Below are 25,259 nucleotides of genomic sequence, written 5' to 3' on the forward strand. Positions count from 1 at the left end.
TTAGGGGCGCCTGGGTGGCTCAGTCGGTTGGGCGGCCGACTTCGGCTCGGGTCACGATCTCGCGGTCCGTGAGTTCGAGCCCCGCGTCGGGCTCTGTGCCGACAGCTCGGAGCCCGGAGCCTGTTTCGGATTCTGTGTCTCCCTCTCTCTGATCCTCCCCCGTTCATGCTCTGTCTCTCTCTGTCTCAAAAATAAATAAACGTTAAAAAAAATTTTTTAAAAATTTACTTTTAAAGAAGAGGCTTCAGAGACTCTGAAGGCTGGCGGAGGGTCAGATTGGTAACAGTTTCTAACTTACTCCTCATCACTCTTGACATAGATTTTTTTTTTGGCTGTCCTGGATATATCCTTTTTACCTAGTTTACTTTATAAACTTTCCCTATGTTATTATGAGTTATAAACAGGAAAAAAATGGACTGTAAAAATTGCATGTGATTTTAATGTCTTCTGAGTTGACAGTATCTAGATTCATAATTATAACCTGGGGGAGGGGTGCCCGCTGGGTATAAAGCGATCACATCAATAACGAGATATCTCTGAAGTTCTTTTCCTTGACTAGTGGAGGATTCTCTAGATCTCTACATCTCTATCCAATATGGTAGCCATTGGCTATATGTGATATACGTTTGGGATATGGTTACTCTGAATTGAATTGTGGTCTAAGTAAAATACACATTAGATCTTCAGGACATAGTATATGAAAAGAGAATATAAAATATCTCATGAGTAAGGTCTTTTCAGATTGGATACATGTTGAAATAATAATATTTTGGATACACTGAGTTAAATTAAATATTTAATTTTACCTTTTTCTTTAAGTGTTTTTTAATTTTTTAAAAATATTTATTTTTGATAGAGACAGATCATGAGTCGGGGAGGGGCAGAGAGAGACGGAGACACAGAATCCGAAGCGGGCTCCAGGCTCTGAGCTGTCAGCACAGAGCCCGATGTGGGGCTTGAAATCATGAACCGTGAGATCACGACCTGAGCCGAAGCCAGAGGCTTAACTGACTGAGCCACCCAGGCGCCCCTTTAAAAACTTTGTAAAAAGCTTTCCACTTACTGAGACTGGCGGTATGATTAATACTCCACTCTTAAGAGGCTAAAGAATCGGGAAGATTATCCAGAACCTTCTGAAAGGACTTTCCCTGTCGCGAGCAGAGGCATCCGGGGAGACGTAAGGGCCCTTAGCAGCCTCAGATCAGCCATACGCTTCTGTGTTCACACCTTCCCTCCAATAAACGCAAACATTGGGAAAGATAAAATATTTATTCCTAAGTGTCTATAACTGAATTTATGGCTATAACTGGCTGGATATTATTGCCTGTGTAAGCCCGTGCAACTGTGCACGTAAAGCATGGTTTTATTAGTTCCTACATAAAATTTTTATGGTAATGGCAAACAAAGGACCGATTTAGTTTAGCTGAGTTCGTTCTTATTGCCCTGGCTTCGAATAGATAAACCGCAGTGCAAATAACAGCAGTGAACAGGGAGGAGGGTCAGTTCTCTCAAGGCCGGGGCTCCCGGCGGAAAGGTGGAAACAGGGCTGCTCGCTGAGAAACCCCCAGAAGGCCTGGCCAGAGCGTAGGAGGGGTGAGGCTGGCGGGGGCTGCCACTGGCTTTCAGGTCTGTTGTGGAGCCGTTCCACTCCCCGTCGGTAACCACGAGGCATTCAACTCTCGTTTCTGAAAAGGCCTGCATAACTGCTATTGAAAGAACTCCCACATACTGTATTTCAGCTGGAGACTTGTAGAGAAAAAGGGTTCAAGTAGCTTATTGTGGGGCATCTCCCACTCTGGGATTTAGACAAAGCGCAAACAGAACAAAGTTCCTTTAAATGGGGTGCCTTCATCTGAGTCCTTCCTGTCTGTGGTTTGGCGGGCTGGCCGGACAGAGAGCGAGCCCACGCCCCTCCTTCCCACCACTGCCTTTTCATGTTTGACCCTTGAATGCGGCAAACGATCCCCGTGGTGGCCTGGAGTGGAGGGAAGTGTTTCCAGAATTTGAAGATAAAGCATCTTTCATAAATACTGCCTTTCCCTTCCCTGTGACTAGTTAATAATTGAAAGTAAGTCTGATCTACGGCGAGCGTGATTCCTGAGCCAAACTTCGGGAGACCGGATTTGACACGTAGAAATCTACTGATGGGGACAATAGCTAGAGGTAGTTTAAATTGAGGGAGGCTGAGAAGTGAAAGGGAGTTTATCACCCACGTGAAACACCGGTCTCGGTCTCAGCAATCAGCCGAGACGGTGGGGAAGGCTTGGTACACGTAGGGTTCGCTCTGCACCAAGTTCTGTCTGGGACGTTGATGAAATTCCTCCCCAGTGATGGAAGGGCTGGAGTGGTTTCCATTCTAGACGTTGAAAGTACTTACCCACCAAGAAACTCCTGTTGAGAAGAGTTTTCCTGCAGGCATCTGGTTTATTGCTTCCTCTCAGTGGGTCTACACTGCCGACGCTCTAGAGAGCACGGCCTCTGGTTGTCCTCAAAGGTCTCTCGAGGACCAAGGAGCTTCCATAACTCCCAACAGCCCTCTTTGGGGATGTGCTCCTTTTAAGACCAGTCTAATGTGAAGTTCTTTATGCATTTCCTCAGTGGATGTGTTTAGTGATTGTCAGATGTGCGTTGTGCATTTCCTAAGTAGTTTCTCAAAGAACTGCTTGATCAGGGGTGTGTGTGTGTGTGTGTGTGTGTGTGTGTGTACTCACGTGTATTTACCTTCTTCTCATCTTAGTCTCTGGGAAGAAAACAATCTACTAAATCTTAAGCTAACTATAAAATGCATCTATGTTGGGGCGCCTGGGTGGCTCCGTCGGTTAAGCGTCCAACTTCGGCTCAGGTCATGATCTCGCGGTCCATGAGTTCGAGCCCCGCGTCAGGCTCTGTGCTGACCTCTTGCTCAGTGTCTGGAGCCTGCTTCAGATTCTGTGTCTCCTTCTCTCTGTACCCCTCCCCACTCACGTTTTGTGTGTCTCTCTCAAAACTAAATATTAAAAAAAAATTTTTTTCTTAATAAAAAGAAATGCATCCATGTTGTTTTGCCCTTGGTGATGTTTTCTGAATGTGCTGATGGTTAGCCCCGTAGAAACTCACACGGTGGAGTTTCCATACTTCCGCCCAGAGGGTTAACTCAGGGCAGTAATGGAACTCCGAAGGCAAGATTTATTCCCTGCGTTTGTGGAAAGGACCTTCCAAATGGATACGTTGCTGTCCACGCTAACAAGGGGTACTACAAGTCCCGTGTATTCTCGATTTGTATTGAAAATTGTGGCTTTGGATCCCCCGCCTCTTTCCGAGACGGCCTGTCTGATTCCACGCTCCAGACCTGAGACCCTGGGTCTGTTGGTCTGATTGCCCTGCTGACTTCAAGTTTCTTTGGGTGAAGGGTAGAATCACGGTTTGGGGAGTTGAGGCTCAGACTTAGTGGAGAGGTGGAAGTGATTGCTTTTTCTCAAGAGGTTGTTTGGAGACGAACTCAACTTTGGGGGGAATTGCAGGGAGACTGATTTGTTAATACAGTTTTAGAGTCTTTTAACTCAGGATTGGATGAATAGCTTTTCAAGTGTGTATGAAAGACAAGAATCCCCAAAGATCAGTTCTATTTTAAATAGCCGACTCCAGGGACCCAAGGTTTGTAACAAAAGGGCAGATATGAAAGAGATGAACTCACAGGTCCGGCTCTTTTCGAGAATAAAGCACAGTGGCTGGGATCCCTGAGGCGTCGGGGTCTGCCAGACTTGCTCGCTCTGATTTGTTAGCTAGGAGAATCTAGTTAGATATGCTCACAATAAGTTAGTTGGTATTGACTTTGCCGGGCCTGACCCATATTATAAAGTTCTAACAAATGGAAAGTATAGCCGAGCTTTGGGAAAAGCCATAGCATGTACAATGGAAGAGAAAACCAACATCTTAATTGAACAGAGGAGAAATTTGAGCAGAAGCACCAAGTGAAGAAATTAGGACACTGGATGGAATGCTACGGCCACAACAGAAAGAGGTAGAATATTTATTTAGTGAAGACAGAACAAGATCATGAAATTCCCTGGTGTCAGCTCACACAGCAAATCTTTGTCTCTTTGCTAATTCTGTTCAGAGCAGGGGGGCGCTGAGAAAATTATATGAACTTGAAGAAATCTGACAGCAGCAAAATGAAATTCGGAGTTTAGTTTTATGACTGATAAGGTCCGGGAGTTTTCAATATCCTGAAATTTGAGAATTTGGGGTTAGGGAAGGGCTAAGGGATATCCCAACGTTGTTGAACTTCTCAAGCATGCTCCATAGGAGCACGTGAAATTTTACTAGTGAAATTTACTAATGAAATACCAATGAGAACATGCATACATAAATAAGCATATTTTATTAACAATCCGAATCTGCTGGGTGAACCGATTTAGAAAATCGTCAGATGCCACGTCTGTCGTGAGTCCGGTGACAAGATTAGGCCTGATGAGGATCAATAATCCAGAGATTTCTGGGAAGCAACCCTACCACGCTGTTCTGTGCATCCTGGCCCTGTAGGACTAGGGTGATACAAAAGGTTAAATTATGAGCTTTGTACAGCCTCAAAGGCAGCAACCTCAGACCTTTTCGCCAGATTATTTTAGGTGAGCCCGGAAATGTTTCCTCCTCCTGCACAGGTTTTCAGTGGCAGGCTTTAAAGCACCGGCTTTGCGTCCCAAGCCTGTTGCTACTTGAGGAGAAGGACTCTGCAGAGTGTTTTTATTTAACATGCTTCGTGGCAGGTCTCTGATTTTGGAAGCGGCGTTGTGGAGAGGTTAATTGATTCTGTTAGGGTCCCACAGCCAGCCATTTTGGCCAGAACCAAGCCCCTGGCTTACAGAGACCGAGACTCTCTTTCTCTCTCTGTATTTCAGGGATTTTCAGGCGTTTTAGAGTGCTGCCGTCCTATCATTGGCTTTTGGGGCGCACAAAGGAATGCAGCAGTTGGCCACACGTTAGATGTGTGATTTTGGACAGCCCACCTCACCACTCCTGCCCACAGTCCTTTCATGTTTACACGTGAGTGTTGGCCTAGGATATATCTAAGGACTTTTCCAGCTCCATTTAAAATTTTTTGGACGATTGCTTTTTGGACAGTGTGGGATTTGGCATTTCCTGCCGTTGGTGCGCAGAAGGTGCGAGGGCAGTTCGAGCAGGAAACGTCAGAGCCCGTGCCTCGCTTTGGAACAACCAGCTGACCCTCAGACAAAGTCTGTGCCTGGTCCACCATGGATGGTTCGAGGCAATGGTGGGGAATGTTGTTGTTGTTGTCCTTGGTGCGTTTGTATGTTTTGGTCTACAGGCCAAGCAAATGTTGAATGAGGAAGACACTCTCAAGATGAAACAGGAGGATTTATTTCTAAATGTCCCTGCTTTATATTTGCCCCACAGGGCAAGGGGCGCGTGGGTGGCTCAGTCGGTTAAGCGTCGGACTTCAGCTCAGGTCGTGATCTCACAGTTCGTGGGTTCGAGTCCCGTGTCGGGCTCTGTGCTGACAGCTCAGAGCCTGGAGCCTGCTTCGGATTCTGGGTCTCCCTCTCTCTCTGCCCCTCCCCCACCCATGCTCTGTCTGTCTGTCTCTCTCTCTCTAAAATAAATAAACATTAAAACAAAATTAGAACCACAGAGCACATTCAGCTGCATTATCTCATTTCATCCCAGACATGGTCACGTGACCCCCCCCAGCTGGGGAACTTAGGGCTAAGAGAGGCGAAATGACTTGCCCAAAGTCCGCCATGTTGCGTTCCCCCAAGCCAGGCCCAGACTTCGCTCTTACCGTTCCGTGCAGCATTTCCTGAGTGCCAAATGCACCGCGCACCCTTTGCTGGGCACCGGGATTACACCGGCAATTCCATTTGGTCCAGCCTGTCTCTGGGACTAGGCACCTTTCTTTTGTGGCTGTGGTTTCGAGCTGGCCAGGGCAGAGCAGAATAAATCCTACAATCTAGGATGAGTCCCAGTGCTGCCAGCTTCCTTGAATGGGCTCCGAATGAGGAAAAGCCCCTCCCTTGGCTGATTTGAGCCCCAAACACCTCCTGTGCTCTCGTAGCTCCTGGTGTCAGGGCTCCAACAGCTGCAGGCATCACCCCCTGCCTCACTTCCACCATCCCTAGGCTCCCGAGGAGCGCACGTGTGTGTGTGTGTGTGTGTGTGTGTGTGCACGCGCGTGCACCTGCGATGCGTGTGCTTGCCTCCGTTAGGTTCCCAACAACGTGTCCTCCGTTTTGCCCAAGATGCAAGGTTGCTTTGTGCACATCTTGGTGGGTCACTTAGAGCCAAGGATTGTCTACAAGGCCCCTGTTGACTTTTCCTCACGGGAGCTCAAGGAAAATATGAGGAAGTAAAAGTGCCCCCAAGGAATGCACATTTTAAATTCCAGGCCATGACGCACGGCTGGTTTTCTTGAAAGCTTTCCAAGCATTCAAGACGCATGCTGACGTGCTCTCCAGACAGAACGCAGCAGCGGGAATCTGGGTGGAAAAGGCCAGGCTCCGTGTGCGAATTGAGCGCTGTGCTGCGTCTGCTCCAGGTAACCTAACGTCCAGTCTCTTACCCTTCTTGTGCTTCTCCTTGGGTGCGTGACTTACACTACACGCCATTCTGCAAAATTACGTAATGCAGACATTCAGCCATTCAACCCTGCTAAGCCCTTTTCTTTAAAGGTTAGGACTTGTTTTTGTTTTTAATGGAAAGGTGAAAGGGAACGGCTGCATCATTTTGACACCATCTTTACATTTCAGAGTTTCTTCTGCATTTTCTCATCCAGCACCTCAGGGTTCTGAAGCTCTTGTCTGGTACCGGCTTCGGGCTCTGGCCTTGACTGCTCCTCTCCTAGAAACCGTCTTGCGAGGGGGCGCCTGGGTGGCTCAGTGGGTTGAGCGTCCGACTTCGGCTCAGGTCATGATCTCACAGCTCGTGAGTTCGAGCCCCGCGTCGGGCTCTGCGCTGACGGCTCGGAGCCTGGAGCCTGCTTCGGATTCTGTGTCTCCCTCTCTCTCTGCCCCTAACCCACTCGCATTCTGTCTGTCTCTCTCAAAAATGAATAAAAATTAAAAAAAAAAAAAAAAGAAAAGAAAAGAAAGAAACCGACTTGCTAGGATCACTCACCCAACATTCCAGAGCATTCCAGCTCCCCAGCTGGGGCTGGCACGTGCTCATACCCAGCTGATTGAGAGGAACAGTTGCTGGTTTCCTCTCCTTGTTCACCTTTTTATGTATGTATGTTTCTTTTAGCTTTTCTCTCATTCTTCTCTTTTCTCTCTTTTTTCTTTGTTTCTTTGTTCCTTCTTTGCCCCCCCCCCCCCCGCCTCCCCCAGTCATTGGTCTCACCACTATACTCAGTTAATTACATGCTGAGTACCTTCATTTTATTACAGAAAGCTTTATGTACTCTATTCATTGTTTTTTAAACCAGGTGAAAATAACCTTCATCTCTTCAAAACAGACTCCAGGCAACCCCAACCCAACTAAATTAAGTTCATTTTTTAAAAAGTATGTTCGTTTATTTATTTGTTTTTTTGAGAGAGAGAGAGTAAGAGAGGACAAGCAGGGGAGGGGCAGAGAGAGAGGGAAGGAGAGAGAATCCCAAGCAGGTTCCGCAAGGGCCGCACAGAGCCAGATGCGGGGCTCGAACCCATGAACTGTGAGATCGTGACCTGAGCCTGGATCAAGAGTTGGACACTTAACCGACTGAGCCCCCCAGGTGCCCCTAAATTAAGTTCATTTTTATTTGCTTGTATTTAATGCATGTATTAATTGATGTGTTCATCAGATATATTCCGTGTTGAGACTGTCATACTGAGGTGAATGAGACCCAGTGCCTGTCCTTCCTGAGCCTGCCATCTGGTTGGGAGAGAGAGACCAGTGACAGGCAATTATAAAACACACAGATGCTTTGGGATCGTGAGGACAGGTCTGGGGAACACACGGAGAGGGATGGCCCTGATCATTCAGTGTGGGTAACACTGCCCGGGACCTGTTGGCTCATGGTTGAGTATTTGGCGGTGGGAACCAAAGGTAACCTTCCCCCAGGAGCAGAACAGCCCCTGGGTGATTCAGTACATGCAAAAGGAGTTAGTCCTCTCAGAGTTTGAGAGCTGACCTTGAAGGAGCCTCTGGCTCAGCCGTGATGTCAGATCTGGATTCATCAGGACTGTGATTTCCTCTCGACTCCTCGGCCCGAGTTCACTTGGTTGCAGATTGTGAGTGAAAGCACTTACAGAAGGATTCAGACCATTTGGTTTTATTTCAGTTTGGTCATAAAAGTCACAAAACGCTGGATAGAACGAGCCGTTGGTGCATGTTGAAAAATTATTCAGATGATCCTTTTCTCCACTCGTTAGCAAAGTGTTTCCATGTTGCCCCATTTCCCGACGGGCAGCGTCATTGAGGACCTGTACTTTCTCGGGAACAAGAGACACTCAAGAATAGAAACCAAGCCCAGTGGCATTACCTGTCTGGGGATTTTCCGTGTGGCAGAGTTGAAGCTCTTCTTTGGTGATCATTGTGCCCACTTCACGGAATTGTTGTCGGGATTGGCTATGGCAACACGTACCTAAAGGTCTTCAGACAGAATCTGGCTCGTGGCCGGTGCTCAGAAATGGCGACAAGCATGATGACGATGGGGGAGGGTGCTTGCTGTTGTTCCGCAGAGTCCTCTCCGGCTGGACTCCTCGTATCCTTGTATGTCATGGAATATGTCACCCAAACCACCCCACAACACGTAATTGGGTATTACGCGTTAAAATCATTGCAACCCAGCATCCTGCAGGTGAGGTCAAACGCACCCGTAGAAATCTCATAAGCTCGACGGCAAGAGTTAGCCCTCGTTACAAGACATTCTTCGTAGGGTTATCTGAGCTCTGCCTTGAGCTGCACATCTTGGAAGCAAGAAATGGAAGGGAAGAGTCCAAAACCGAAATGCCGCCGGCCCATCGCGTCTTCCAGCGCCCCGCTCTTTTTCTAGAACGTGTGGGCTTTACCTTTTAGCAACACACAGAGTGAGCAAACAGCCAGCAGGTGCCGAGGGGCCAGATTTCAGCCCTGACCACGAAATCCTGAAACGCGACAGCCTTTTCTGTTTGCCGAGTCTCGCCGCACCGGGCAGGACCCGGGACGAAGGTGAGGCTGTAAATCGAGGGGGAAGAAGAGGCAGCTCTCCTCGGCCCTGGGCAGCGCCGGTGAATGGAATTCTCTTTTGCGAGAGGTCACGGAGTCAGATGCTGTGGATGGATAATTTTATGGCCACTAATAAAATTTATAGCCAAAGCAAGCTAAGATAATAAGGGTAATCAAACATCCAGGCCTGGGACATAAGAACCCCGTCGTGGCCCCTTGGTGCTGGCCGAGGGGGTGCGGCTGGACAGCGCAGGAAGGAGAAAAGACCAGAACCAGTCCGTGGGGAGCACCGCATTCGGGAAAGAATGTTAGCCGACTGTTCGGTGTGATTTGGCCCGCGCGAAGGAAGGCAAAGGAGGACGGCGTTTGACTCGGGCAGGTGTGCCGAAATCAGACGCTGTGGAACCAGAGCTGAGTTCAGGCGGGGGCTTTCTGTAGCCCCATCCTCATCCTGGCTTCCAGACCAAAATATTTATTGAGCGCCCACTGTTTGCAGAGCTGCAAAAATGTTAAGTGACAGTGGAAACAATAAATAATAATAAAAGAGATGTTCCCCCAACAGTGAGATATCAATTGCCTGAGAGAAAATGCTATTAGATGGTATTTTCTGGGCTTTGGGGGTCATAATGTCATCAGACATAAAGACGGAGGAGATGTTTGTTGTCCGTGGATGTGTCTGTGCAGGAAATAGATACCGTTGGTATCTATTCCTGGCTGCCTTGTCGGAGTCAGAGGAGGTGACTTTCTGGGTCAATAATGCCATTTAAGATGAACCCCCATGCCGGCACACTCGAAGCTCTCAGCCGTTCCCGTCAGCAGGGAAGTCAAAGGTCAATGGCTTACACATTGCGATTTGCAGTGTGGAACCAACCTTGGTTTAGAAGAGCCCAGACATCTTCTGCCTTGTTTCCGTGGTCAAGATCATAACCAAATGTAAGATTTACTTTTTCTGAGGGGACACATATAGTGTTCCTCATACTGAGGTATCTGTGCAAAAATTTAAATGTGGCTGAAAGACATGAATCTCACCTGAGATTAACAGATACAGAGTCGGGGCGCCTGGGTGGCTCAGTCGGTTAAACGTTCGACTTCAGATCAGGTCATGATCTCATGGTTCGTGGGTTTGAACCCGTGTCGGGCTCTGTGCTGACAGCTCGGAACCTGGAGCCCGCTTCGGATTCTGTGTCTCCTTCTCTCTCTATTCCTCCCCTGTTCGTGCTTTTTTAATTAAAATAAATAAATAAATAAATAAATAAATAAATAAATAAATAAATAAAAGATTGTAAAAAGGACCAGCCTGTACCCATGAATGAGAACTGGGAACCTCAGGCAACTGAGGACCCCACATGTGCAAGCACACACACACGTGTGCAAATGCACACACGTTTTGAAAGCAACAGATACTGTTACTTTCGTGAAATGGTCCCGTGTAACCGAGATAGAGCTAAAAGCAGGTTTTAGTCAGAACTAAAAAGGGGCACCTGGGTGGCTCAGTCAGTTAAGCATCCGACTTAGGCCCAGGTCATGAGATCTCATGGTGTGTGAGTTCGAGCCCCGCGTCGGGCTCTGTGCTGACAGCTCAGAACCTGGAGCCTGCTTCAGGTTCTGTGTCTCCCTCTCTCTCTGCCCCTTCCCTGCTCACACCCTGTCTCTCCCTGTGTCTCTCAAAAAATAAACATTAAAAAAAAAAAAAAAGAGAGAGAACTAAACAACAAAATCCGGTGGTGAAAATTAGTCCCCCCCCACCCCCACCCTAAGTTCATGATTAGGACCCTCAGCAAGCATTCGGTTTGTTGCTTCTAGACGGTGACAGTGACACGTACGCTCCATGGTGACAATGAATCCCTGCCACCAGAACTTTAGGTTTTTACAAATGTATTGGGTGGATAGTTGGAGGTTTGGGAATCTGTGTTTTCACAGAAGATTCATGTACCTTTCATAGAATCATGAAAGAAAAGTTAATGCTGAACAGTCTGAAAAGCAGAGGTAAACCATATAGTCCTATAAAAATAAGGCCCCGTGGGGTGCCTGGGTGGCTCAGGCAGTTGAGCGTCCTAGACTCTTGATTTCAGCTCAGGTCATGATCTCACAGTTGGTGAGATCCCACCTCAGGCTCTGTGCTGACAGCGTGGAGCCTGCTTGGGATTCTCTTTCTCCCTCTCTCTCTGTCCCTCTCCTGCTCCCACTGTCTCTCTCTCTCAAAATAAATAAACTTAAAAAAAAGTAAAAAACAAAAAGAAGCCTCCTGATTCCAAATTATGCAGTGAAGAAAGATAAAGTTTCGGGGGTCCCCACTGTCTTGGGTATTTTCTCCTTCAGTGGATTGCAGGGGCCCCGAGAGCCACGCTGAGACAGGCTCGGCCTTGAGGGGCAGCTGGTGGGGGAAGGGGGGTGACCTGAAGGCAGGGGCAGGATAGAAATCATCCCAGAGCAACATCTCTGGGCCCAGCCCTAGCTCCTGACTCACTTAATCTTTCCGACTCTCTCTTTCCTTGTGGGGAAACTGGTTACATTCTCTTAGATTGCAGTTTATTTAGGTGACAATCTCAGGACTGCAGTGAGGGCCGTGTGGGGACCCACGGAAGGTACAGCCCACCCTTCGTATCTGCCTACTGTATCCCCATCGGCCCTGGGAGCTGCAGAGGTGGAGGCGGGGCTTAGAGAGGTGGAGGTGGGGGTGCAGAGGTGGAGGTGAGGCTTCCACAGCTGGAGGTGGGGCTTACAGAGCTGGAGGCGGGGCTGTAGAGGTGGAGGCGGGGCTTACAGAGGTGGAGCTGGGGCTGAAGAGATGAAGGCGGGGCTTACAGAGCTGGAGGTGTGGCTTATAGAGGTGGAGGTGGGGCTTACAGAACTGGAGGCGGGGCTGCAGAGGTGGCCAGAAAGGGCCGAGTTCTCCAGGAACCTCTGCTTGCCCTTCGGAGTAGCCAGTCGTCCAGGCAGATTTTTACAAAGAGAACAGGGTGTGTATTTATGACTGGGAGCAAAAAAGGTGGACCCTCTTAGACTCACTTTTGAATCGGGGGACCGGGGAGCCCCCCACATTGGTAGGAGAGGTGCTTGTCCTGAGATAAAGTTGAGTACCCTGGAGGAGAATGCCCCTGAGTGGGTGGCATGCCTCCAGGGGTGGGGGACAGCTCGGGAACGTGGGTGGGGGAGGTGTTAGCCTTATCACCAGACAATCATGGAGCGTAAACCCCTCCAGTCCTTAAGGACCATGGCTCCTGAGAACCGGCTCTGGGGTTCATCCCTCACAGCTGAGGGGATCCCCATGAGGCCCGAGGCGTGTGAGGCGGCCCTCTCATCCATGTTGGTGGGAAGCCGACGGGGGGCCCCTGCCTCACCCCCACCTCCGAGCCCCGGGCCCGCACCTGCTGCTCACCCCGCAGACACCGAGCAGGCGCACAGCGACCTTTGTTCCTTCCAGTCCCCCGAGGCCCTCTTTGACTTGAACATTTGGCTGATACCACATTTCGCAGGCTCCCCACTATCGAATCACCCACACACCCCTTTCCGTTGGAAGGAGAACACGTGTCTTTGGCCGACAGCAAGTTTTTCCAGAGAGCCTTCTTTACATCTCCCGAGGCCAATGACTAGGCCAAGTTTACTTCTCTGAATCTGCCTGGTGCTGAAGCTATTACGTAAACAACTCCTGCGGGTCTGTTTCCTCATCTGCGAAATGGGAATGATAGCCAAGCTGTCTACCTAACCCAATAATGATGGTTTCCGATGAGGCTCGTAGGAGAAGAGGTTTATCAAAGCCAGAGGGGTAGACAGATATCAGGGCATCCTTATTACTGATGATGTAATTGTCATAGATACGGGTCTTTCAACCTTCTCTGCTTGGTAGAGAACCAATCCGGTGACTGGCTATTGCCGTTTCACAGAGTCACAGACAGAATTTGAGTGGGAACAGCTCTCTCATTGCCAAATTTCATCATCTTTCATTATTTTGTTTCTTCTGTAACTTACAACTTACAACTTACAACTTACGGTATTGTCCTACGGGTAGTTGGCAGGCTTGAGGCAAAGTAAATTCTTGGTGCCAAGCATGACGGAACCTCAGTAAGAAGAACTCCTGGCAACCATGTGTGTGCAAGATGATAGCTGATCTAACAAGGGGGCTCCCTCTCTCTCAGAATGCTCTAGAATGCATATGATTTTTTAAAGTTTAATTTTTGAGAGAGAGAGAGAGAGAGAGAGCAAGGGAGAGGCAGAGCGAGAGGGAAAGTCCGAAATCAACCGACTGAGCCGCCCGGGTGTCCCCAGAAAGGATATGACTTTAATTGTTAAATTAAAGCAGCGAGAGCTGCTTTTCCTAAGAACAAGTCTAGCTCCACCATTTTTCAGAATGGCAAAGATTTGGCTAAACAGAGATAATACAAGTTGCTTTAGGCCAGCTGCCTTATGGACTGTCTTTGTACAGTCTTATTGACTGCCAGTGGGTTCTAGGCAATAAGAAAAGGAAGGGAGGGAGAGAGGGAGGAAGGAAAGGGAAGGGAAGGGAAGGGAAGGGAAGAGAAGGGAATGGAAGGGAAGGGAGGGGGAGGGAAGGGAAAGGAAGGGAGGGGGAGGGGAGGGGAAGGAAGGGAGGGGGAGGGGAGGGGAAGGAAGGGAGGGGGAGGGAAAGGAAGGGAGGGGGGGGGGACAGGAAGGGAGGGGGAGGGAAGGGAAGGGAGGGGAAGGGAAGGGAGGGGAGGGGAAGGGAAAGGAAGGGAAAGGAAGAAGGGAAGGGAAGGGAAGGGGCCTCGCACAGTAGCTATACATACGAAGTACCCAATACATGGTTGTTTCCATGAAGAGATGAGCAAATGAATCTGTAGACTCTAAAGGAGGCAGCTTTTCATCCCTAAACTAGCACACAGTGGAACCAAAACATTACACTTGGGTGCTGACAGGCAAGGGGGAACATCCTGCCGTGTCCCAACAGTCCAACAAAATAGGAAAGCCATAACAGGAACCAAGTCTTCTTACTTCAGTGACTTAAGGAAAAAAGATTTAATTAGATACATGTAGAGAATAAGTAGAAAATCAGAATCGCTCAGATTTACTCCACAAACATGTTTTTACCATCTCCGCGTTGCCAGGCACTGGGTTGATTTTCATGGACACAGTGGTGGGCACACCAACCCCAGTCCCACCGTCCTAGGGTTTTGAGAAACAGTGATCTTTGGTTAAATGCATCATCGGAACCCAGGTAAAGACACTGAAGGAAGAGACCACCCCTCTGTAACAGCATCCACCAGAGGCTGGAAGGAGTCTGGAAGAACGCTTCTCTGAGGAAGTAGTTCTTGAGCTTGGATGTGAACAAAACGTAGAAACATTCCAGATCGAGCACGAAGGCATGTGCAAAGACTTTGTGGCAAGAGGAGCAGTGGGTATGTTTGAGGAGCTTAAGGAAGTCCAGAACCCTGTCGGGCAGAGAGTGAGGGGAGATAAGTTGGAACGACTGTAGCTATTTCTGTAGCTTATTTGTATATTATTTCTGAAAGCTTACAATCCCTGGAGAGGCTATTGGGCATAAACACCAATGAAAACGTGAATTTACTGGTGGCCAGAGCCTAAAGGAGCAGGCATTTGGGGGGGACCCTTCTTCCCATTGTGGAACCAGCAGAACAGAAACCGGAGAACGCTCGAGAGAAAGCACAAAGCGAGCTCAGCCAAGCTCTTAGAGGGGGAAGGGGATACAATGGAAGGCATGGACTGCCCCCCACCCAGATCCTCACACTGTGTCTGAAATCGGGGTGCTGGGAGGAAGGGCAGTGTGACCAGGGACCTAGAGAGTTTCAAGTTTATATAGCGTTTGGTTTCTTCCAAAAAAAAAAAAAAATTTTTTTTTTTCTGGGGTGACTGGGTGACTCAGTCGGTTAAGCGTCCAACTGAATTTCAGCTCAGGACGTGATCTCACGGTTCGTGAATTCGAACCCCGAGTCGGGCTCTGCGCTGACAGTGCTGAGCCTGCTTGAGATTCTCTCTCTCCTTCTCTCTCTGCCCCTTCCCTGCTTGTGCTCACCCTCTCTCTCTAAATAAATAAAGACACTTAAAAAAATATTTTCTGAGATAAGTAAAATGCTAACATTCGTTGATCATGTTACTGGATCTACCTGTATGTGTTTTATTATTATTTGATGTTTTTTGTATCTGTTTAAAAATATTTTTAATTAGGAGGAAGGGAGGGAGGAAGAGAGAGAGTATAGGAGTGAAAGAGGGGCTAGGACTGGCCTGAGCGTCAGGGTCCTGTGCTCAGTTTCACATTGTCTTGGGCGAATCACTTCTGTGCTCCTGTTTTCCTTACGTAAGAAAAGGGGTTTTGAAGGGGAGGATCTTGGCGGTCCCTTCTAGCTCTAAGTCATTCTGTGTTTCTGATTTCCAAGAACCGTCGATTATTGAATAATTCTACTTACAGGTTTGGGAATGGAGTGTCCCATGTCCACGGATCCCTACTTTTTTTTTTTTGAAAAGAGAGATCCAATCTTGCCCGGCAAAGATAGCCAGCAGCTAGCTGCCTCTTAAGGAGGACGGTGCATTGAAGTTCATCTGTTTAGTGACATTCCTGAAAGCCACGAGCCCACAGGATGCTTGCATTCATCCCGGGCCAGACTCGGGGACCTGGAAGCACCTAGAAGCCTGTGCCTCTGTGTCAGGCCTCTCGCCATTCGCCGCCCACATCCTGGTGGCTTCTCTGTGGGTTTGTAGGGCACCTGCAAGGGCCTTTCTTACACAGGGAGGCAGAAGAGTTTCAGAAATGAAAAGGAAACACCGCAGGCAGAGATCAGGTGACAGCCGCGTTCGTGAGCCTACGGACATACTTGGTACCACATTTGGCGGTGCATTCACTCACTGCTATCCTGACTGCCATCACATGTGCGCCGAACCAGCGTGTGTATGGTAGATTGTAGCTACCACATGAAGCAAGATGGTGCTGTGGGTTCTGGGCATAGTTTTGGACGTGGTTGGGGACGGCGCCCCGGACCACGGGAGCTTCATAAGTGCTATTTAGTGGCGGCAGCTGGTCGAGCGGAGCCCTCACCCCGCAGACAGTAGCAGAAGCCCAAGGACAGGTGACAGGCCCCCAGCATGGGCAGCAGCCCTTGCTGAGTGCACGGAATGTTCTCCAGGCCATGGGCTACTTTTGCCGCCTCCTTCCTGGGCCCTCTTACGTGGGTCAGGTTTCCTAACAGCCCGTTGAATGAATGAGAGTAAGAAAGTATGTGTTGGCAAAATTTCAGCTGCAAATGCCAAAGCTTTCCAAGTAAGAGCATGAATTTAAGCAAAGTTTCAAGTGAATGGACCTCAGAGTAATGGCTGTTCTGGTAATAATGAAAAGTACAAATGTTTTTATGTTCAAAGGTTAACAAATGGGACGCTTTCACTGGCCTCCTGGCCTGCTCAGTTACAAAGTGGAAACTGTTCCTGATCTTTGCTTTATTGTACTTGTATTTTCTAGGCAATTAGAAGGATTTTCCACTCAGCATTTAAGAGGCTTGAACTGGCTGCAGACTCTTTTTTTAAACTAAAGTTTCTTTCTTTCTTTCTCTTTCTTTCTTTCTTTCTTTACTCCTTCCTTCTTTCCTTTCCTCCTTTCCTTTCTTTTTCTTTCTTTCTTTCTTTCTTTCTTTCTTTCTTTCTTTCTTTCTTTCTTTCTCTTTCTTTCTTTTTTATTCCTTCCTTCCTTCTTTCCTTTCCTTTTCTTTTCTCCTTTCCTTTCTTTTTCTCTTTCTTTCTTTCCTTCCTTTTTTTCTTTCTGTCCTTTCTTTTTCTTTCTTTTTTCTTTCTTTCTTTTCCTTTCTTTTTTCTCTTTCTTTCTTTTGTAAAACTAACATTTTTTTTCCCTTTTGTGCATGGGCTGAAGTTTTTTTTTTTTAATTTTTTTTTTCAACGTTTTTATTTTTATTTTTGGGACAGAGAGAGACAGAGCATGAACGGGGGAGGGGCAGAGAGAGAGGGAGACACAGAATCGGAAACGGGCTCCAGGCTCTGAGCCATCAGCCCAGAGCCTGACGCGGGGCTCGAACTCACGGGCCGCGAGATCGTGACCTGGCTGAAGTCGGACGCTTAACCGACTGCGCCACCCAGGCGCCCCCGGGCTGAAGTTTTAAAGTAACAGGCTTTCCAAATAGCATGCTTAGGCTTTGCCCACATAATTATTACATTTGTCGTGGAATTAGCACTCCTTGAAAGTATATTTCTACATAAGATTCTCATTTTGCCCACAAGTATGGTTCTTCCTAGCGTATCCTGTGGGTTTTGGTAAAACAGACCCAGCCCCATCCAGAGGACCATTGCAAATAAAATGGAAGCCATTTATCTTAATGGATGAGCAGGAGAATCAAGTCTGTTGAAATGGTTGCAATCCTCCAGAAAGGGACCACTCGCTAATCCATGGGGGCTGTATCCGTTTCTCTGAGCTTCTCTTGGTGCCGTTTGCTGACTGCTCCCCGAAACCACAAGTGTTTTAATTAACTCCTGACTTTGTTCGCGGGCTCACCTCTCCTGTAATGCCATCTCTGCCCCACCTGTCTATCAGCATCTGGGCCAGCAGTTGATGCTTCTGCTCTGGTCTTGGGCCGCAGACCGTGGTAATGGCTCAGGCTTTCCTCTCCAAATGGACAGGCAACACAGGCATAATCAAAACTCAACAGTGTCAGGGGGGTGATTTTATTCCATTATTTTTAATGAAAATGAGGAGGTGCCCCGGGGCTAAAAGGCTAGAAAATAGCCTCTGAGAGGCCCTGAGCCCCCACAGTGCCCCCTCCCCACCTGCCCTGGGGCCCGCTTGCCCCAGCAGAGAGGGATGCCGTCAGTGGTGCTGGGGAAGTGCAATGAGCCGCAGGTATTGAGCTCAGTGTCTGTTCTCCTTGTCAGATCTCCCAGCTGATGACGGAGACGGGCCGGGAGGGCCTCACCGAGGCAGCGCTGAATCGCTACAATGCAGACAAGCCTTCGGCCTGCGGCGTCCCGGCCTCACAGGGCTCCTGCGTGGCCAGCGAGACCTCCACAGGCACCTCGGTGGCCGCTTCCTTCTTCGCCAGGTAAGAGGGGCGTCCCAGAGCCTCGGTTCTTTCGGACGAGCCCGCCTGGTTAGCCTCTCGCGTGCGCCGCATTAGCTAAAGCACCAGGAAGAGTCTGGGGCCGCTCTTGGACTTGACTCCTTTTCGACAGGGCTTCTCAACCTCGGACTGCTGACAGGTTGGGCCAGACAGCTCTGTGGTGGGGCACCGTCCTCTGCGTCACAGGGTTCTTAGCAGCGTCCTTGGCCCCTGCTCACGAGATTCCTAAAGAATCTTCCCCAGTTGTGACAGCCAGAAAGGTCTCCAGACCTTACCATGTGTGCCCTGGGTCGAGAGCCACCGCTGTAAGAATACGTGGCTCTAAGGATGTCCTCCTGGGACGAGGACTTTTGTGGGCACAGCCCTGTGGTTGGTGTTTCCAGATTTACATCCTCGTCACAGAAAACGAACTGCTTCAAAATTAACTATTAAAGAGATAGTAGGTTTTTTGGGGTTTTTTTGTTTTTTTGGTTTTTTTTGTTTTGTATGTGGATATACTATCCGGCTAATCTTAGAGACTTTAGAGACACGAGAAACAAAAACCGAAAGGTATTTCAACAATGTTTTCTGCCTAATTTTAGCAGTGGAGCAGAGACAGGGCAGGAGACAAAAGACAGCTGAGCAGAAGGCACTTTTGGGATCGTCTAATTCAGTCCCCTTGTTTTATGAAGGAGGAAACTGAGGACCAAGAAAGTCAAAGTATGAGTTAATTTATAGCAAAGCCAGAAATGGAAACCAGATTCCTCTGCTTTATTTATTTATTTTTATTTTTATTTTTTTTTTGGTTTCCTCTGTGATTCATTATTCGATCCTGGGAACTTCACTTTAGAAAACTTCTTCTAAGATTCGCGAGCTCCTGGGCGAGCAGGAGGTAGGACATGTGACCGCGGATCGGAAATCAGAAGACGCCTGCGGTTCGAGTTACGGGTCTGCCTCAGTTTCCTCCTCTATGAAACGAGGATAGCACCTCAAGATTTCCCTGGAGGCTAAGATCAATCATTGTAGATTATGAAGTGCTGTATAAATGGTGATTCAATGTGGACTCAGCTAGTATGTTGGGAAGAAGGAGTACCGTGTGGTTCTTCTTGCCATCCTTGTGCATGGTAATGTCCAAAGCACCAACATGAGGAAGGGACTGTGATTAGGACAGGAGCAATCAGAGGAGGAACAGAGGCTGGTGTCCTGTGTTAAAAACAACTACAGGGGCTCCTGGGTGGCTCCGTCGGTTGAGCGTCCGACTTCGGCTCAGGTCACGATCTCGCGGTCCGTGAGTTCGAGCCCCGCGTCGGGCTCTGTGCTGACAGCTCGGAGCCTGCTTCAGGTTTTATGTCTGCCTCTCCCCTGCTCATGCTCTGTCTCTCCCTTTCTCAAAACGAAATAAACATGAACAAATTTTTTTAAAACTACAATAAAGGCAGCGCATAGGCTTGTCAGAACACCGGCCCGGAGATTCTCATTGTAGGTCGGTGCTGTGTTTATTGTCCTGTGCACAGTGGGGCCGACCTGAGTGTATGGGAGGTAACAGGAAATACAGTAGTCTCCTCTTAGCCACGGCGGGTACACTCCAAGGCCCCCAGTGCATGCCTGCAGCTGTGGATAGTACCGAACCCTACGTGTGCACTGTTTTCTCCCATACGGACCTGCCCGTGAGGAAGTTCAGTTAATAAATGAGGCACGGCAAGAGGTTAGCTGCGATAACTAGCAATAAAATAGAACAGTTATCACCACATACTGTAGAAAAGTTAGGTGAATGTGGTCTCTGTCTCAAAATATCTTCCTGTCCCGCACGCACCCTTCTTTCGTGACGTCACATGGTTAAAATGCCCTCCGTGGTGAGGCGACGTGAGGCGAGGACGCGGAGTTGCGACGTGGCGTTAGGCTGCTGTTGACCTCTGACGCTGTGTCTGAACGAGGATCGTCTGCTTCCTGCTTGAGGTCAACCGCGGATACCTGAAACCGTGGCGAGCAAAACCGCGGACAAGGTGGTCTACCGCGTGCACGTGCTGGCCGCCTGACCACGGGCGCTGTTGTGTTAGTTCCATCTGTACGTGCCTTTCTATGTTGTCTGGGATCATTGAGCCAACTAACCGGGAGGCCGTGTCTCTGCCATTCAGGAAGGGAAGAAAGGGGTGGAGCGGAATGCGCGGACATGCTCCAAGCGCGGAGGATCCCAGGACCTAGGTGGGTTAGGAGAGCATGTCCAGAGGCGGGTGACGAGAGTACTGAGGAACTAGGAAGCCATGTCACGCGGGGTAGTCTGGAGAAGACGGCCCTCGGCTGTCTCTTGGGCCGTCGTGTGAGAGAAGGATTTGGCGGGTTCTATAAAACACCCAAGCGTGTGGGCAAAGGCTGAATAAAACCTGACGCTGGAGCTCAGCTCCGACACCCTCCGGCTCGGCTCTCCCAGCTCAGAATGAAGGACAATTTGCACACCATTCGAACTGCCCTGGGACAGATTGAGATCCCCGTCACTGAGGGAAATCAAACTTACCTCGGGTGACTGGCTTTGATGCTGAGGAGAACATTCACGGCTCGGATGTGGGTTGACCTCCTGTGCACCTTCCTGACCTGAAATACTCTGAATGTGAGAAGCCTCAGCTCAGGCTCCACCCAGAGACTTTTACAGGTCACTCGCAGAAAACACCAGAAGCGGGATTTGAAGCAGGAAGAGATGGGAGGTTAGGACCCCTGATGGCCAGTGTTTAGGGCGAACGAGTGTTTCCCGCAGCAAGGAACCCAGCAGTGCTTTGGAGCAGGGAAAGCGTGTGGACACGAGACAGGCTGGGATGGCCCAGGGTCCGAATGGAAACACGGGGGTGAACCCAGAGTGGAGGGGCCTGTCGATGGTGGTGGCGGGAGCCCCGGTGATGTTAGCGATAAACAAACACTGGACTGAGTTCAGGTTGCAAGAGCTTGTGGTGGGAGCTTTCAAAGAGCTGGAAAGGATCCGTAGGGCTGCCTAAATCCTCATTATTACTTTCTTCGTGGTGAAGGCTGATAGCACTAGGAGCTTAATGGCTTAAGGCATTCAAAGTACGCGGTTTGCGTTTAAAGGGTTTACAATGTATGGTGGGAGGGGGGGATGTAACGTGAAAGAGACTAGTGTTTCACACACACACGTGCACATGTGCACACACACGCACATGCACGTGTTCCCCTCATGCCCTCTCCCTGTTTGCCCTGTCGGTCTCCTCCACGACAGCTGGGAGTTCACACGTCCCAAAGAGGGAGGCGGTTCATATGCTGCCTCCCTGTCACTGATGCGAACCTCAAAGCAGAAGATCGAGTGACTTTCTCAAGGCCCAGAATAGGAAGGGACGGAACCGGGCACGTACCTCGCCTCTGCGGATCCCCCGAGGGTCTGCATCGAACCACCCCCTGCTTATGTCGTCAGACAGCCGACCGAGTTCAGTGCTTTTCCGCCTCAGATACAGTAAAGCTGGGTAAGGCGACAGTACAGGTGGCCTCCGGTAGGGGTGAACTCTTTTGTTGAGGGTTGTAGACACCGACTTTTCTTTGTGATCTCAGCCTTTCTCTGTCAATATTTACTTTCTGGAACTCTGCGGAAAGGTCGGGTGGACTTTACTGCATTTCTGATACAACGTCTATAAGATAAGAGTTCCAGTTCTGAATAAGCAAGGATACCTTTGGCCGGAGCAACTCCAGGCGTGCGGTCTGCGGGGCCGTTCCCGGTCTGTGACGGGCGTAGAGGTTGAGAGGAAGCATTTAGAAACTTCGGTCAGCCAGTTCACAAGAGTAATTTTATGTCCATTAGGATCTGGGAATAACGAAGTGGAGCTTGTATTTTGAATGTAATGAAAATTAAAGAGGGGCGCCTGGGGGGGCTCCGTCGGTTCAGCGTCTGACTTCAGCTCAGGTCATGATCTCATCGTGGTTTGTGAGTTCGAGCCCCGCGCCGGGCTCTGTGCTGACAGCTCGGAGCCTGGAGCCTGCTTCGGATTCTGTGTCTCCCTCTCTCTCTGCCCCTCCCTGCTCATGTTTTCTCTCTCTCTCTCTCTCAAAAATAAGTAAACATTAAAAAAAATTTTTAAAAATCAAAGAAAAAGTGATTCCTCACCACAGATAGTTTGAGAGGCGCCTGCTTTAGAAAATGATGATGCCCGGAGCGTTTTGTCCTTTGATCCTTATCTTCCCAGAATTTCTTTATTTCTTGAAATAGCAGCACCATGGTAGACTGTCTGTGCTTTAGAATTTCCGTGCCCTGGTTTTTGAAAAACATTTTTTGGGGGGGGAAAAATAGTAACCTCATACTAAAAAGATAAATAGTTGTAGTAACCAAAGAAAGACGGGCACAATTCTCATCAAGTTGGGTGGCTGTTGTGTGTTGACTTTGAACTTCACAAAGGAGGGAATGAATCTTCCTGCTCCCACAGTGCTGGGAAATGGCAGAGTAGGGTGTGATTAGGTTTTTTGCATTTGTTGGCTGTTCACTTTGGGTGAAGATTTACTTAATTATGTACGGAACGTGAAACGTAGGAAGATCTCCTGGGTGGATCCCCAGCATTGCAGGCTGAGCCCAAGGAATCTGTTTTTATTTGAATGAAGAGCAGCGACCAAATTCTGGATTATGCGTCCGATTGCCTTGGATCCTGGTAAATCAGACGAATCTTTCGGCTGACCTCCGGTCTTCACGTTGATGTTCTTTCCCAAATAACCTTGAATGGCCATTTAAAATCGTGTTGTTGTTGATTTTAATCCGTGAAGGAAATGAGCATCTGGAGGAGTCTCCTCTCCGTTCAGAGCAAGTGTTTGAAAACGGTGAAAACTAGCAGCTGTCACGTGAGCTTTGCAAAGGCAGGTTCCAGTCCCGTAGAGCTGGTGCCGCCATATCTGGGCGCTTGGTGGGCATGTGTCTTGAGTGTCATGTCTTACTACTGCCTCTTTTGTTTACAGCTCTCGTATTGAGTTCACAACCTTTGGAAGACCATGACTTCTTATTACAGTCAAATCAGACTTCTTAGTACGATTATATAGAGGCCATCTTTGATTATCAATGTTTTGGGTTTTTTTTTTTTTTTTTTTTTTTTTTTAATTTTCCCTATTTTCGTAGCGGAAATGTGAATGTCTCCAAATCTGTTGGCGCAGGTTTGATTCCCTCTGATTACTCAGCGTCTCCAAACCCTTTAGGGTGCATCCGTTTGCTCACTCTTGGGTCCATCCCATTCATTAATGCTTCTCCCTCCCCCTCTCTGCCTCTGATTTTCCAGTAATGGGGTAATTTTGAACTCATTGATTCTCTTCTTGAAGACTGTGACCTTGAAGCAGTTTTCTGCTGTTGATTAAAAGTGCGTCTGTCCTGGGTTTGGAATATTCTGGGGACATTTTGGTGTTCTCTGCAATATCGGGGTGCCCTCACATACATTTTGTGGGATCCATTTGCTCTGCTTTCTCTTCCTCTCTTGCCTTGTTCCTCATTTCCTTCCATCATTCGTTCGTCAGGGATGTTATTATATTTCTGTCCAGCTCGACCTGTCATGTGATTTCTTTCATCTTTGCGTATGGACGGCTCCTCCTATTACCTAACTGCTTTCTCCAAGCCCCTTGCGCACGGCACCGACTGTTCGTGACTGACTTGTCTGGTTTTCCAGGCATTAAAACTAAGACCAGCTTGGGTCCTAGGGTCAGGGGCTAAGTCAAGCTGCAAGAGCTGTCTCCTGGCTCCGAGGCCCCGGCTTCAGGACCAGGTTGATCCGTTCATCACCCTCCTCGGCACACCTCCTCTTAGTGCTGTGTAGACACGTGCTCTGTATGCACAGCTATTTCTGTTACAGGAAGGTCCTGCCTAAAAGCCCTCTGCACATTCTTGCCAGCAGCCGAGGCAAACAGTGCCTTGTTGCTCTGCTACAGCACGCACTTTTCACATATAATGTCGTACAGCGAAGCCTTTCTTTAGTCCCAGGCCGTGTGAACACAGAACAGTAGTGCTTGGTTTTATGCTGAGAGTTTGTGAAGTCAGAGAAGGACGAGACGGACCACGGGACTACGTGTGGTCCTCGTGTTCTTCCATCAGGTACTGTGCCCCCTGAGGGATGCTCACATCTTCCTCTGATGAGCACTTGAGCAATTAGCACCGGAGAAAAACTATGCCAAACACAGCCCGGTTGGTCTCAGGTGATGTAGGAGGCAGAAAATGGAGCTGCGCGCTCAAGATCTGGCTCTTTCTTAACGATTCACGGTGGGGTTGGAGTAAATTCCCAAGTTAGTGTCTGTTCTAATGGAATGACGCCTCTAGGGAAGACGGAGTGCTTCTAGGGGCTCATGTCGCGGAGCTTTGCTGTATTATTATGCTTTCGCTGTCTCTTGTTTTCACTGAAGCGTATGGTACCTACACTTACGCCCTCGCCGGAATCTCATTCTGACCTGGTGTCGATTCCTTCCCCGCTTTCGCCCAGTTAGACCCTTCCCTGGCCCGCCCCAGCTCCCCGTTGGTCTGTTCCATGCCCCTCCCCCCGGAAGTGAGGCTTCCACTGACTTCCTGTGGCACATTTTTGGTTGGAGTCGGCATGCAAAATCATGCTGTTTGCTCCTGGGACAACAACAACAATTAGAGGGGCGGGTGAGACTTAAATGCAGCCACCACCATGCTGGTCGAGCTGAGGTCCTCCCTCTGGGCTCCCTCAATCCTTGAGGGCCTCTCTGTCCATCTGCTACACAGAGGTACAGTGTGGGCTTGTTGGCACAGCTTAGGGCAGCAGTTTTGAAGGCCTGAATTGGAGGCCAAGCCCCTACCCTCTGGGTTTCTTGTTTATTTACTCTGGGCAGGTCAAGCTCGCTTTTCTTAGAAAACCTCCGTGGCCTTCTCGGAAAAGAGGGGACTCTTGCTCATGTATATGGATGAAACGAATTTGTAGGAATCCTACCCGTATGAACATAGCTCCGCTTGAACACGCATCTGTTGCAGTATGAGAGGGACACATTAAGAGGAGCCAAATGTATATTGAGTGCCATCAGATGTCAGGGGCTCAAGGAAACAGTCTCAGGTGTTTGCTGCATGAAAAAGTAAATCCTCGATTGCTTACGAGAGACAGTGAAAGCACTGAAGAAAAAGTGGCCGTAATTCAAAGTCTACAC

The 25,259-nt window shown here is 48.8% G+C and overlaps 1 protein-coding gene across 1 annotated transcript in view; it reads left to right on the forward strand.

Annotated features, from left to right (window-relative positions):
- KIF26B (kinesin family member 26B) overlaps positions 1 to 25,259 on the forward strand; it is a 481,358-nt gene that overhangs the window by 212,248 nt on the left and 243,851 nt on the right. Inside the window, exon 4 of the mRNA XM_040451654.1 lies at positions 17,983 to 18,149. Within this exon, the coding sequence (XP_040307588.1) occupies positions 17,983 to 18,149 (167 nt within the window). The remainder of the gene's footprint in view (positions 1 to 17,982; positions 18,150 to 25,259) is intronic.

Source organism: Herpailurus yagouaroundi, unplaced genomic scaffold (genome assembly GCF_014898765.1).
Source record: "Herpailurus yagouaroundi ecotype Mexico unplaced genomic scaffold, PumYag 205, whole genome shotgun sequence".
NCBI classification, from domain to species: Eukaryota; Metazoa; Chordata; class Mammalia; order Carnivora; family Felidae; genus Herpailurus; species Herpailurus yagouaroundi.